Source organism: Otolemur garnettii, unplaced genomic scaffold, assembly GCF_000181295.1.
Source record: "Otolemur garnettii isolate 467f Iridium unplaced genomic scaffold, OtoGar3 scaffold00019, whole genome shotgun sequence".
In the NCBI taxonomy this organism is placed as follows: Eukaryota; Metazoa; Chordata; class Mammalia; order Primates; family Galagidae; genus Otolemur; species Otolemur garnettii.
The window spans coordinates 8621646-8634616 of NW_003852414.1; the positions used below are offsets into that span (position 1 = coordinate 8621646).

The 12971-nt window shown below is 40.2% G+C and overlaps 1 protein-coding gene across 1 annotated transcript in view; it reads left to right on the plus strand.

The window, feature by feature from the left end:
• LOC105886697 (UPF0061 protein ETA_18310-like) overlaps positions 1-8718 on the plus strand; it is a 32794-nt gene extending 24076 nt beyond the window's left edge. Inside the window, exons 16-19 of the mRNA XM_023511473.1 lie at positions 4365-4444; positions 5733-5776; positions 7859-7938; positions 8485-8718. Of these exons, the coding sequence (XP_023367241.1) occupies positions 4365-4444; positions 5733-5776; positions 7859-7938; positions 8485-8607 (327 nt within the window). The 3' untranslated portion in view covers positions 8608-8718. The remainder of the gene's footprint in view (positions 1-4364; positions 4445-5732; positions 5777-7858; positions 7939-8484) is intronic.
• The last annotated feature ends 4253 nt before the right edge of the window (positions 8719-12971 follow it).

The window sequence follows — 12971 nt, forward strand, 5'->3', positions numbered from 1 at the left end:
GAAGGCATTTTCGTGGTAATGGAGCCCTCAGTCTGTAGTCCTGGTGCTAGGAAGTCACTTTAGAACACGCTTTGAGCAGTTCTGGTGGGAGAATTTCATGTTTGAGTATGCTTTAAGCAGCGAGTCAGTGAGTAGAAGAACGTCTACCCATTCGTTAGGAAATATAGAAAAAAATCCAGAAAACTATTAACCAGTGGGCTTCTTTGAAAATATCAATGATTCATTTATCACAACCGGTTATCATTTAACTAGTGGCAACCACTAATTATTTAGTGTGAAAAAAATGAGACAGAAGTAATGGTAAATTGTCTTGTTCAAGTTCAAGTCAAGTATAAATGCTCAAGTTATTAAAAGCTGGGAGAATATGTTTAGAGAGAGCTTCACTTTGTCACCCTTAGAGTGCTCTAGCATCCAGTGCTCACAGCGACCTCACAAACTCACTCTTGGGCTTAAGCGAGTAGCTGGGACTACAGGCCCCTGCCACAACGTCCAGCTATTTTTAGAGATGGGGTCTTGCTCCTGCACAGGCTGGTCTCGAACCCATGAGCTCAGGTGATTACCTGCCCTGGCCTCTCAGTGCTAGGATTACAGACGTGAGCCACCATGCCCAGCATAAAAGTTGGAAAATTTAAATGATCATTGCATTTTTAATCGTATTAAGATTTAGTTTCTATGTCTTTTGAATATGAAACCTTTTCACCTCTCTATCTAGGTAGAGCTAATTGCTTATTCCTTTGTTTTGCTCTTAGCCTTATATTTCCATAATATTTCTCAAATGGCATTGAATTCTTCGCTTATACACTTTCTTAAAGTCAGGGACTTTCTTATTTTTATATCCTTTCTTGAACAGTTCCCAGCTCATAGTTGACGTTTTACAAACGTTTATTATATGAATTGAACGAATTCAAAGGTAACTAAATAAAATGCAATTGCGGATTGTTTTTAGAAATAAATCATGCATTAAGGGAGTTCCGTATATAATAGAAGGCTTTGATAGTATAAGCATTCCTCATGTAATTTCTGTTTATGAGAATTTCGTATATCATCCCATTACACGGATTTCTATGAACTCTAATTTTGGACTTGAATGATAGAAAAGGGAAAATACTTCTTTCATGTGCTACTCCTAGGAATAGTTGAAATAAGATTCTTTGTAAAAAGCTAGCGAAGTTACTGTTACAGAACAAAGAATTTAAAGGAACATTGTCAAGATCTGCTTCTGACACCACTTGTCAGGGCCTGGGACTGGCCAGGCCTCGGCCCGGCTTAGGTAGTTTCCGGACGCGGACCGCTAAGCTACCTTGCTCAGGAATAGTTTCTCTTAGGTGCCTGAGGGCTATCTACCTTAGCTGGAGAGAGAGGGAGAGAGTCTTAGAGTAAAGCAGTCTTCTTAGAAAGATAGATCTTAGTCTTTAGCAGAGCTTGGTAATCTTCAGCAGAGAGACGCCGTGCTGGCGTTCTGCAGGCAGGAGAGGAGACAGAGTCAGAGTAAGCGCGTCCCTGATAGAATGCACGTGCTCTCCACTGCCTTCTCCTCCAGCTTAATGCAAGGCTGAGCTTGTGCCTCTCACCACCACAGGTGTAGAGACTACCGATTCACCACTGCTCTCATCTCGTGAGCTCTCATGCTTGTTAGAACTAAATCTCTCTCCATGCCCTTTTCACCAAGGTGTTCCATCCTTGAACTACTCAGGTATTTCCTATAACTCTCAGTCCTCCTAGCCATAGGCTATATGGGCTACAACATTCACCCCCCTTTTTATATACAAACAAAATAATTTTTAATGTGGTAACAACAGTTCTTGTTATCTAGCCTTTTTCTTGCTAGGCAAAAGATGGTAATTGTCAGTTCAGAATTCCAGGTATGGGCTCTTTAAATGAGGATGCCCAATACAGATGTAAACTATTAGCCACTGCTAGGGAAAGAGGATTGTGATGTTAATTCCCTTAAAGGTCTTTTAAACGGAGAAAAACCGCAAGATCTTTCCTGAGAGAATTTACCATTTCTTTAACTGTAGGAACTTTCCTTTGATATTTACTTAACGCACAAAAGATAAGGCTTTCTTTGCAAGCAAGGACCTTTCTGTCGCTATTCCAAGGGCTTTGCTACTCGAGGTCCCTAAGTTCCACCCTTCACAGATCTCAAAAGACTTACTCGAGGACTAATGGTTCCACACTTGGCAGTTCCTCTCGTGGAACTGTTACTCGAGGTCCCAAAGGTACTACCCTTCACAATTCCTCGATAGAGTTTTTCCTGCTTTCAAGCTGCTTTTCCAGCGAAATTTTTGCTAATTGATTCCAGACTTTTCAAATGGAGCTCCCTAGCACAAAGGTGGTTTAAACTTTTACGCTTCCCTCCCTTTGTTTTCACCTCCCATAATCTTCCAAAGGCTTCACTTTCTCTTTCCCTTTTGGGCCGTGTCCAGTCTCCTCAGCTGGACCCGGTTACAGTACACAGACGCTGATCAGAGGTGGGTTACCCCTTCACCACGCAGGATTACCTAATATCCCACAAACATTTCATCTAATTATTCTCCATTATCATCTATTGGTCTGGCTTAATTTCCCATTTTACACTAAGGCACCACAGGTCTAACCAAGCTGGCAGAGTGCTCCCATAGCACAGAATTGAATTATACTGTTTTTCTGAGAATAGTTTGAAATGAAGACATTAAACTATTTTAACTTCTTTCCTTTACCAGTGGGTCCCGATTCTGGCCCAACTGATAATTTCCCTACAATAAAGATGTTCCATCTCTATCAAATTGAGAGCGGCATTCGTTTGCCCAGTGAAAGCCTTTTTTTTTTTTAAACACTCAGGACATACACCTGGAGGTTTACATGCTCTTTGTTCCCTTTCTTTAGCATTTGGCGTTCTTTTCCCTTTTAAACGCTTTTTCTTGTGGCCTAGCGTCCCACATTTATGGCATTTGATGTTAACTGGGGGATTTACCCTCTGATCTTCCAGCTGCCATGATCTTAATCTCGTCTTTAAGCTGTTCCATCTGCGACTTCCACTGCCATATCTCATTTTCCATGATTTTTCCTCTACTGGCTTTTCTTTCGGCTTTCTACTTTTTATAATCTTTCCTTTTCAGTTCTTAGAAACTTTGGCTGCCTTAAAAAGATAGGAGCTCTTTAGCTGTTTTTTACTCTAGAGTCTTTGTTGTTTTACAAACTTTACTTTCCACTATTTTTTCCACCAGCCTCAGTCTACCTCAATTCTTTTCTTTTTAAACAGAACTCTTAACTGCCAGAAAGGGAATCGGGGCGTCGGTCTCTCAAAAGCTACTTCCTGCTGGCATTGGGCGAAGATATAGGGAAGGCAGTTAGAAGTTCTCTGCCCTAACTTCATAAACTCTTGCAACCTAGTCCCAAACTTTTCTCTTTGCTGTTTTACCCAAGGCTTTTCTCACCCCTGAGGCTAAAGGCTTGTTTGCTAAAGGTTCTTATCTCCCAGCTCTATCTTTTCTCTTTCCCTCTGCTTTAAAGGCTTTTTTCCTGCTTCCCCCCCCCCCAGCTGCTTCCCAGAAAAGGCTCAAGGCTTATTCCCAGCTTTTTCCCCACAGAAGTAGTTACAATTTGGAAAGAGAAAATGTAGGAAAGAGGAGAAACCAGATAAGAAAGGCCTGCTGTTGGCTGTCTTTCTTAGATATTTCTTTTCTCTCTAAATATATTTCTCCTTTTTCTTATTTGCTAAAGCTTATTTCCCTCTCGGCCCGCATTCACGGAATCCTGCTCACAGCACCATTTGTCAGTGGCGTTCACTATCTCGCTTCTGACACCCCTTGTCAGGGCCCGGGACTGGCCAGGTCTCAACTTGGCTTAGGTAGGTTCCAGACGTGGACCGCTAAGCTACCTTGCTCAGGAACAGTTTCTCTTAGGTGCCTGAGGGCTTATCTACCTTAGTTAGAGAGAGAGAGAGTGTCTTAGAGAGAGTAAAGCAGTCTTCTTAGAAAGATAGATCTTAGTCTTTAGCAGAGCTTGGTAATCTTCAGCAGAGAGACGCCGTGCTGGCGTTCTGCAGGCAGGAGAGGAGTCAGAGTAAGCGCGTCCAGGAGAGAAGGAGCACGCTTACAGACTAGCTGCTCCTCCAGCCTAATATAGGGCTGAGCTCGTGCCTCTCAGCACCACAGGTGTAGAGACTGCCAAGTCACCACTGCTCTCATCTCGCGAGCTCTCGTGCTTGTTAGGAGTGCTAAATCTCTCCCCATGCCCTTTTCACCAAGGTGTTCCATTACAGGTATTTCCTATAACTCTCACTCCTCCTAGCCATAGGCTATACGGGCTGCTACAGAACATAAAGTTAAAATAAACTAAATAAGTGTTACTATAATAAGCAATGTTACTGTATTTTCATCTAGCAATTCTGGGCACTGAAGACAATTTCAAAACACAAACTCTTTCCTGCCTGGGTGTCCCAGTACCTTTTGCGGCTGAAGAGGTAAAGTCATCTAATCACCTGCAAAAAAAAAAAAAAAAGCGTTCAATATATCATTTCATCACCTTCGACCTGTCAGGTTCCTCGCTTCCTTTCATTGTTTAAGCATTTCCTTTTACTCCTGGGTACTTTGCTGTGACTGAGCTGTCTATAGTCACACCTCATTCACGCAGAGAGCACTCAGCTGTTCACCTCAACTCTGATAACAGCTGATAGGTTTCCAGAGGCCAAACTCTAAAGCTCTGTAGGTATCCAGTTGACAGTTTAGGCTTTCCTCTGGTGTCTACCTATTGTTACATCTTACACAACTGTAAGAAGTTACTTTGTTTGTTTATCCATTTGTTTATTTATTTAGACAGAGCCTTACCCTGTTGCCCTGGGTAGAGTACCATGGTGTCACTATAGCTCACAGCAACTTCAGACTCTTGGGCTCAAGTGATTCTCCTACCTCAGCCTCCCGAGTAGTTGGGACTTTAGGCACCAGCCAGGAAACCTGGCTAGTTTTTCTGTTTTCAGTAGACATGGGGTCTTGCTCAGGCTGGTCTTGAACTCCCAAGCTCAAGCAGTCCACCTGCCTTGACCTCCCAGAGTGCTTGGATTACAGGTATGAGCCAGGGTGCCTGGCTGTTACTTTATTTTATAACTCACATGAGTTAGGAGCAACCAGCATGAAGAATAAAGATGTTGAATGTTGCCCAGTGTCTTGTCCCAGCTGCTCAGGGGTCTGAGACGGGAGGATCGCTTGAGCCTAGGAGTTGGAGGCTGCAGTGAACTGTGATCTTGCCACTGCACTCCAGCCTAGACGACAGAGACCCTGTCTCTTTAAAAAAAAAGAAAGAAAAAAAGACAATGTTGTAAGTTGTAGGTAGTGGCAGCTGAAGGGAGAAGGAAGACAGGAAAACCACAGGAAGCACATGAACAAATAGCCCTGCACAGTTTAATAGCTACTAAGGGCTATTTATAAAGGGCACTATTAGTAATGAAGAAAACGTTAAATTAGTTTTAGAAAACTATGTTTATCATTTAGGTTTCTTTTCAGACAAAAAAAATTTTTTAATTGATTAAAATAAAAGAAGGTTCGGTATTGCCTCAAACAGCCAAACAAGGTAGCAAATACACATTATTTAATCAAACGCTGTGTTTCCTGTCTTCCTTTCAAACACTGATTCGACGTGGCATTTGAATATTTTTTCTCCTTCTTTGTCTTATGCAATAATTCCCTCCTGCTTGCAACAAAGATACAGCTTGGGGAGTTACAGTTAATTTTATCCTTTGTGTTATTCATTTTTAGTAACATGAAGGACTCAGATTCTGAAAGAAGAAAAAGAATGACAAGTATGTAACCCTTTCAATTATTCTGTGTTACGGATTAGCACGTGAAAGCAACATTCTTTGAAAGCCAAAAGCAATGGCTTAAGGGGACTGAGTTTTTTTGTTTTGTTTTGTTTTTAACTAGAATAATTATAGGTGAGTATCAGGTGAGTTGAAGTGTCATGTATGGGCTTTTTTTTTCTAGCCTCAGCAGGTGACTTAACGGAGAACCTTTTAGCTCTGCTTTCAATAAGTTCGCATACTAATATTGTCTTAAAAGATAGTGAAGAGACAGGTGGTTTGGGGTGTGGTAGAAAGAAGGTGGGTTTTAGAATCTGGCAGCTGAATCTTGTCTCTGCCACCTTTTAGCAGTGAAAGATTACTTAACTCTCCAAGTTTCAAGATGTGGTAAGTTGGAAATATTTTGCAAGGGTGATGTAACGATGAACCGTATAACATGTATAAAGTATCACCCAAACACAAATTGCTATTCACTTTTTGAAAACCTCTAATCTGGGGTGGTGCCTGTGGCTTAAAGGAGTAGGGCTCTAGTCCCATATACTGGAGGTGGCGGGTTCAAACCCACCATGGCCCCCCCAAAAAGAAAAAAAAAAGAAAACCTCTAATCTCTCTTTTTCTGTGACTATTGATACAGAGAAAATAGAGTCCTAATTATTCTATGGTATCATTTTAGATCTTCCACTAAAAGTAAATCAAGCATTTTTTCCCTTGTTATTTCATTCTTTATAATGCAACATTTTTAATAGCTGCATAATATTTCGTGGAATGTATATGTAATGTTTGACACAACCCATCATTGTTTGTGGTTTTCCCTGAGTATAAATAATGCTTCGTATGTTTAAATTTGTTTCCTCAGACTATCATCCAGGGGAAATAGAATTACTAGATCTCAGTGCAATTATATATTTAGGGTATCTATCATGTTGGCCAATCATTAATACTGAGTTGAAATGGAATATGTCCTCCTTATGATGTGGCCTCCGCAGTTGGGAATCATGTAACTTTGATTTGTGCAGTCTTTTCAGAATTTCTCTTGTACCAATGATAATAGCATCTTCCCTCTCTGACTAGTTGAGAAATTATTTTGGAAAAGGCTCATTGCAAATGAAGATACAGTTCTTGGAATTTTTTTAGGTGTGCCTTTTTTTTTTTTTGGCCAGGGCCAGGTTTGAACTCGCCACCTCCGGTATATGGGGCTGGTGCCCTACTTTTTGAACCACAGATGCCACCCAAGGTGTGCCATTATTATAAGGCTTTTTTTTTTCTTTAGACAGAGTCTCACTCTGTTTCCCTGGGCTAGGGTGCCGTGGTGTAATTTTAGCTCACAGCAACCTCAAACTCCTGGACTCAAGCAATTCTCTTGCCTCAGCCTCCTGAGTAGCTGGGATTATAGGTGCCCACCACAATACCCAGCTAGTTTTTCTACTTTTAGTAGAGATGGGGTCTTGCTCTTGCTCAGGCTGGTCTCAGACTCCTGAGCTCAAGCAATCTACCTGCGTTGGCCTCCCAGAGTGCTATAGGCATGAGCCACTGTGCCTTGCCTAGAAGACTTCGTAATATGAAAAAAATGTGTGGTTACTTTGACAATACAGATTTTTAAAAGGTTTTGCCTGCATATGACCTTTCCTCTCTGCTCTTGGACAAGGTCAGCATTAAGCAGTTGTACTGAGTCAGACCTTAATTCCATGCTCGAAAATGTCAAAAGCAGCAGCTGGTTTTCTTTTTCCCTTCCAACTGGGATCCAGGGCCAAATGAAGATGAATTCACTACTTCTTTATGCCTAGTGAACTGAAGCTGGTGAAAAAAACAAATTAATGATGAAACACTAAAAAGAAAAAATATAATATTAATCAGAAGGCACAAAAACAGTTTTTTCTGTATCATAAGAGAATAAACGCTATATATTATTTATAAATAATTAAAATTGACTGATACTGATAATGTCTTCTCTTTCGAGCTTTCTGGCAAAGTTCTTATGGGTTATCAAATTCCATCGTGATCTCATAAGTTCTGTGTCGACTTACTGTTTTTGGTCATTTATCATAATTTATTATTTCAAGATATGCTTTCCCCCCCTTGCTTAAGCTGTTAACCCAAGATATGTGCTGAAGAATTGGATGGCAGAATCTGCAGTGCAGAAAGCAGAAAAGAATGATTTCTCAGAGGTAAGACGGCTGACTTTCCCAAGTTTGTTTATTTATTTATTTTTTGAGATAGAGTCTCATTATGTCACCCAGTAGAGTGCTGTGGCATCGCAGCTCACAGCAACCTCAAACTCTTGGGCTTAAGTGATTCGCTTGCCTCAGCCTCCAAGTTTATTTTTATTAATTTAAAGTCTATAATTCTTTCTTTTTTTTTTTTTTTTTTTTTTGAGACAGAGTCTCTTTTACCCAGGGCAGAGTGCCGTGGGCTCACCCTAGCTCACAGCAACCTCAAACTTGGGGCTCAAACTATCCTCTTGCCTCAGCCTCCCCAGTAGCTGGGTCTGCAGGATGCCACCTCTCTACAAAGAAGAGAAAAATTAGTAGGGTGTAGTGGCATGTGCCTACAGTCCCAGCTAGTTGGGAGGCTGAGGTAGGATTGCTGGAGCCCAGGAGTTTGAGGTTGCAATGAATTATGATGGTACCACTGCACTCTAGAGGGAGAAAAAAAAAATCAACAAGTGTCCTAAGTAAGAAAATCTATATTTACCTATGTAAATTGTTTACTAGGTCCGTCTTCTACAGCAAGTTCTTCAGTATCCTTTCCAGAAGCATTCTGCAGCCGAGAAAGCCGGCTATGCCTCTCCCACTCCTTCTTGGGCTAAAGATCTCAGAGTCAGTTGCTCATCTTAATTAAGGAAAGATAAATGAAGGAATACTTCTATTCTTGCACTTATCATAGAAGAATCTATTTAATACATTCTTAATGATCATCCACATTTTGATGACAATCCCACATCTGATAATAACGATTACAGATAGAAATTTTTTTGACAAATAAATTGGAACTTATTCTTTGAGACATCTTTGTGATCATTTTTCTTCTACTCAATAACTTTAATGGATTAATAAAGTGTTTTTGATAAACCACATAAGTTTTTCTCGATGACTAAGAAGCCTTATGATAGTTGTAATTGACCGAGTGAGACTCAGTCTCAAAAAATAAATAGACTTATATTCATTTAGTACTTACAATTTACTCAGCACTTTGGGGTTCTTCAGTAAGTATTTATTGTACCCCTACAGCAGTGGTTCTCAACCTTCCTAATGCTGCAGCCCTTTAATACCTTTCCTGTGGGTCAAGACCCAGAGATTGAGAACTGCTGCCCTAGAGGGTTTTTTTTTTCTTTTCTGGAGTTTTCAAACTTACCCGAGTAGAAAAAATTACAGTCATTTAATGAATCCAATTTACTATTTACTTGGCTTACTAATTATCAATACATGGCCAACCTTGCTTCAACTACACATCCCCCAATATTCCTAGTTGTTTTAATTGCAGTATAATTTATACATTCCTAATTATTTTTAGGACAGTTCAGACTGTTTCATTTCCTCTGCAAGTATTTCTGTTTGCATCTGCAAATATTAATGATTCAACACACACACAAAGCTGTAATACCACAGGCCCTTAAGACAAACTAGCAAAAACTCCGTAAGGCATCAAATCAAATATCCAGTCTGTTTTCATGTTTTTCCTTTTGTCTTATAAATTATCAACATTATTGTTTTATAGTTATTTTAACTCTTATCCAGATAAGGACTGTACATTACTGTTAGATGATAATATCTTTTAAGCTTCTTTTGGTATCTTCAGATGTATCTCCCACCTGTGCCACGTACCTCATTTTTTTCCCCTTGTACTTTTTTTGGATTATTTTGTTTTGATTGAAGAAACCAGATCATTTATCTTCCAGTGATTCCCAAAGTCTGCATTTTGCTGATTTCATTCTGTGGTATTATTTGTACATTTCTCAGCCCCTCTATTTCCGTAAATATGGAGCTACCATCAGATTCAGGTTTTCCATCAGGAGGTCCCTAACAGTTGTCTCTCTTTGTGATACAGCCATTGGTGATCATTGCTTTGACCCATTGATCAATGAGGATTAGAAAATGATAATAATCTAATTCTGTCATTCATTTATTAACTGAAATCCCTTGGAAGATCAACTCCTTATCATTTGGTTATTCTAAGGCAGCGGTTCTTAACCTGTGGGTCGAATGACCTTTTCACAGGGGTTGCCTAAATACATCCTGCATATCAGATATTTACATTGTGATTCATAACAGTAGCAAAATTACAGTTGTGAAGTAGCAACGAAAATGATTTTATGATTGGGGGGGTCACCACAACATGAGGAACTGTATTAAAGGGTTGTGGCATTAGGAAGGTTGAGAACCACCGAGCTAAGGTATAGAAAGGCAACATAATGGATTGGTTTCCAAGCAACTGTTAAGATGACCAATGAGTTTATTTGTATCATGATGAACTTTTGAATTTAAACGTGTTATATGGGCTTGGCGTCTGTGGCTCAAGTGGCTAAGGCACCAGCCACATACACCTAAGGTGGTGAGTTCAAATCCAGCCCAGGCCCAACAAATAACAATGACAGCTGCAACCAAAAAATAGCCAGGTGTTGTGGCAGGCACCTGTGGTCCCAGCTACTTGGGAGGCAGAGGCAGAAGACTCGCTTGAGCCCAAGAGTTGGAGGTTGCTATGAGCTGTGATGCCACGGCACTCTACCTAGGGGGACAGCTTGAGGCTCTGTCTCAAAAAAATAAAAATAAAAATAAACATATTATATGTGTTTTATACTATTACAGTCATCATCTTTGACTATGTACAAATTGTCCCATGTTTGGTAATGGAAGTTTTATTCAATTTGGTTCCTTTTTGACATGATCCCAAAGATTTTGGCTAACTTCCTCATTTTCTGGTGTGATCAGATGTTCTAGGTCCATCCTGTGTATCTCTTGCCTCAGCCCTGGAGTTGGTCATATATTCATGTAACTGTCAAATATTCCTTCCAGGGAAGTGATATTTAGAGAACCGAGTCTGGGATTTTAAAGCTTTGGGAATATTTGATACTCTTCACAAAGCTTAGGTCATGTTTCCTGTAAACTCTATCAGACCCTGTGGTTTTAGTTACAGTTGATCTATTATGACATTATATAAGAATTGCTGTGGTTTTAATAAATGATATAAGATTACTGTCCTATATTATTTTATAATATATCGTTATCCCTGAATCATCCTCCCCAACCCCCAACTGTACCCTAGCGTTTGCATTTTCCCCACATCCAAATATCCCACTAAAGTTCTCACAAACGGAGAACACATTTTGCTACTTTTTTTTTTTTTTGTAGTTTTTGGCCAAGGCCAGGTTTCAACCTGCTACCTCTGGTACATGGGGCCGGCGCCCCACTCCTTTGAGCCATAGGTGCCGCCCAATTTTGCTACATTTTTCTAAATAATCTCACTCAGGTGTAGTTAGTATTGATGGAGACCTTTCAGCAAGACAGCAAAGATTGAGTTCCACTTGGTTGGAAACTCAGAGTCACACAGAATTTATAATCTGATATGCAAAGCAAACTTCTGCTCTGAGATTAGTCAAAATCACCTCAATTTCCTAAGATTTATGACCAAAAGATCTTAATATTAGATTTGTATTTGTACAAAAGGGATCAAAACGGACCCATTGTGAGAGCCATGGGGAGACAACCCTTTGGTCCACTAAAATTATATCAATATTTTGACCATGAAATCAATTCATTCTTTTCGGTTGCTTTCCTGAAATATATGACATCCAATGTGGAAGCTCACAAACACTGTAATTCCTTTGAATTTTAATTTTTATTATTTTTTCCTATAAAGGATGTTATGGACTTAAAAATTAGGAGACCTGGCATGTGATCTGGCTGTCAGACCTAAGCAAATCTTTAAGCCAGATTTCTTCTTTTCGAAGTAATACTTTTTGGGTCTTCTATGAAGCCCTTAACAATCTTTTTTTTTTTTTTTTTTAACTGGGGCCAGGTTTGAACCCACCACCTCCAGTATATGGGGCTGGTGCCCTACTCCTTTGAGCCACAGGTGCCGCCCTAAAGCCCGTAACAATTGTATTTCCCTTTTCTCCTCCGTCCTGTCCTAGATCTCTACCCCGCCAAGTCCACAGGAAACGAGTGACCTTCCTTTGTTACCTTCTGGCTATAGATGCTTTGATGAGGAATGAATGGCCTTTACTCACCCTGGCCAGTGAGGTGCATGCTATTTTAAAAAAATGTTTCTTTTTCATTAAATCTCATCATGTACAGTAACTTCTTCCTGTTTTTCAGTTTCATTAATGATGTTTCGGTGTCAAAACATCATTGTTTTGTAAACAAAAAACATTCTGGCTCAGAGTCTAGACAGAGGTGGTGGAAATGTGGGAGTTGTGAAGTGACTGCCACCATAAGAACTGAAAAGCAGGGTGACAGTGCAGAGAGTACCATTGTTTACAAAGAGAGTGACGAGGAGGCAAATGTTGGACAGAAACAAATGAAAATAAGGGGAGAACAGGGAGTTCTAGGAACCAGAGTGGGGGCACGCTTAAACCTCAGGTTAATAGAACTCTGATGACTTGGGTGTAATAAAGCGCTACTTGCACTTGAATTTGCTACAGTTGCTTTTTTGTACATAAAGCGAGAATTTCAGATAAGAAGCATGGCGGAATCATTTCCTGGTCTGCAAACCACATGATAATTTTGATCCAGATAAGTAAGATCCAGAAAACAATCCTCGTAAAGGATTTTTTGTCCTAAGCTTCAAGCAGTCGGTTCACTAACCTACATCAGGTTAAGCCACTGTTCTGTCTTACCTCCCTTTGCTGAACCCTAAATCTCCAAATCAGGCTCTAACAAATTCGGAGCCATTAACACTTCTCTTATATTGTCCCAGAGATCTGCATAATGACCAGGCTCTAGTTAGGTGTCAAAAAAGCTGTATTTTTACTGCACCTGACACCAAAACATCTTTAATGAAACTAAAAAACAGGAAGAAGTGACTGTACGTGATGAGATTTCATGAAAAACACTTCCTTTTTTTGTTGTTGTCGGTTGAGACAGGGCTAGCATGCTGTGGCGTCATAGCTCGCTGCAACCTGAAACTCCTGGGCTCAAACAGGCCTCCTGCCTCTGCCTCCCCAGTAGCTGGGATTACAGGTGTGCACTACCACACCCACCTA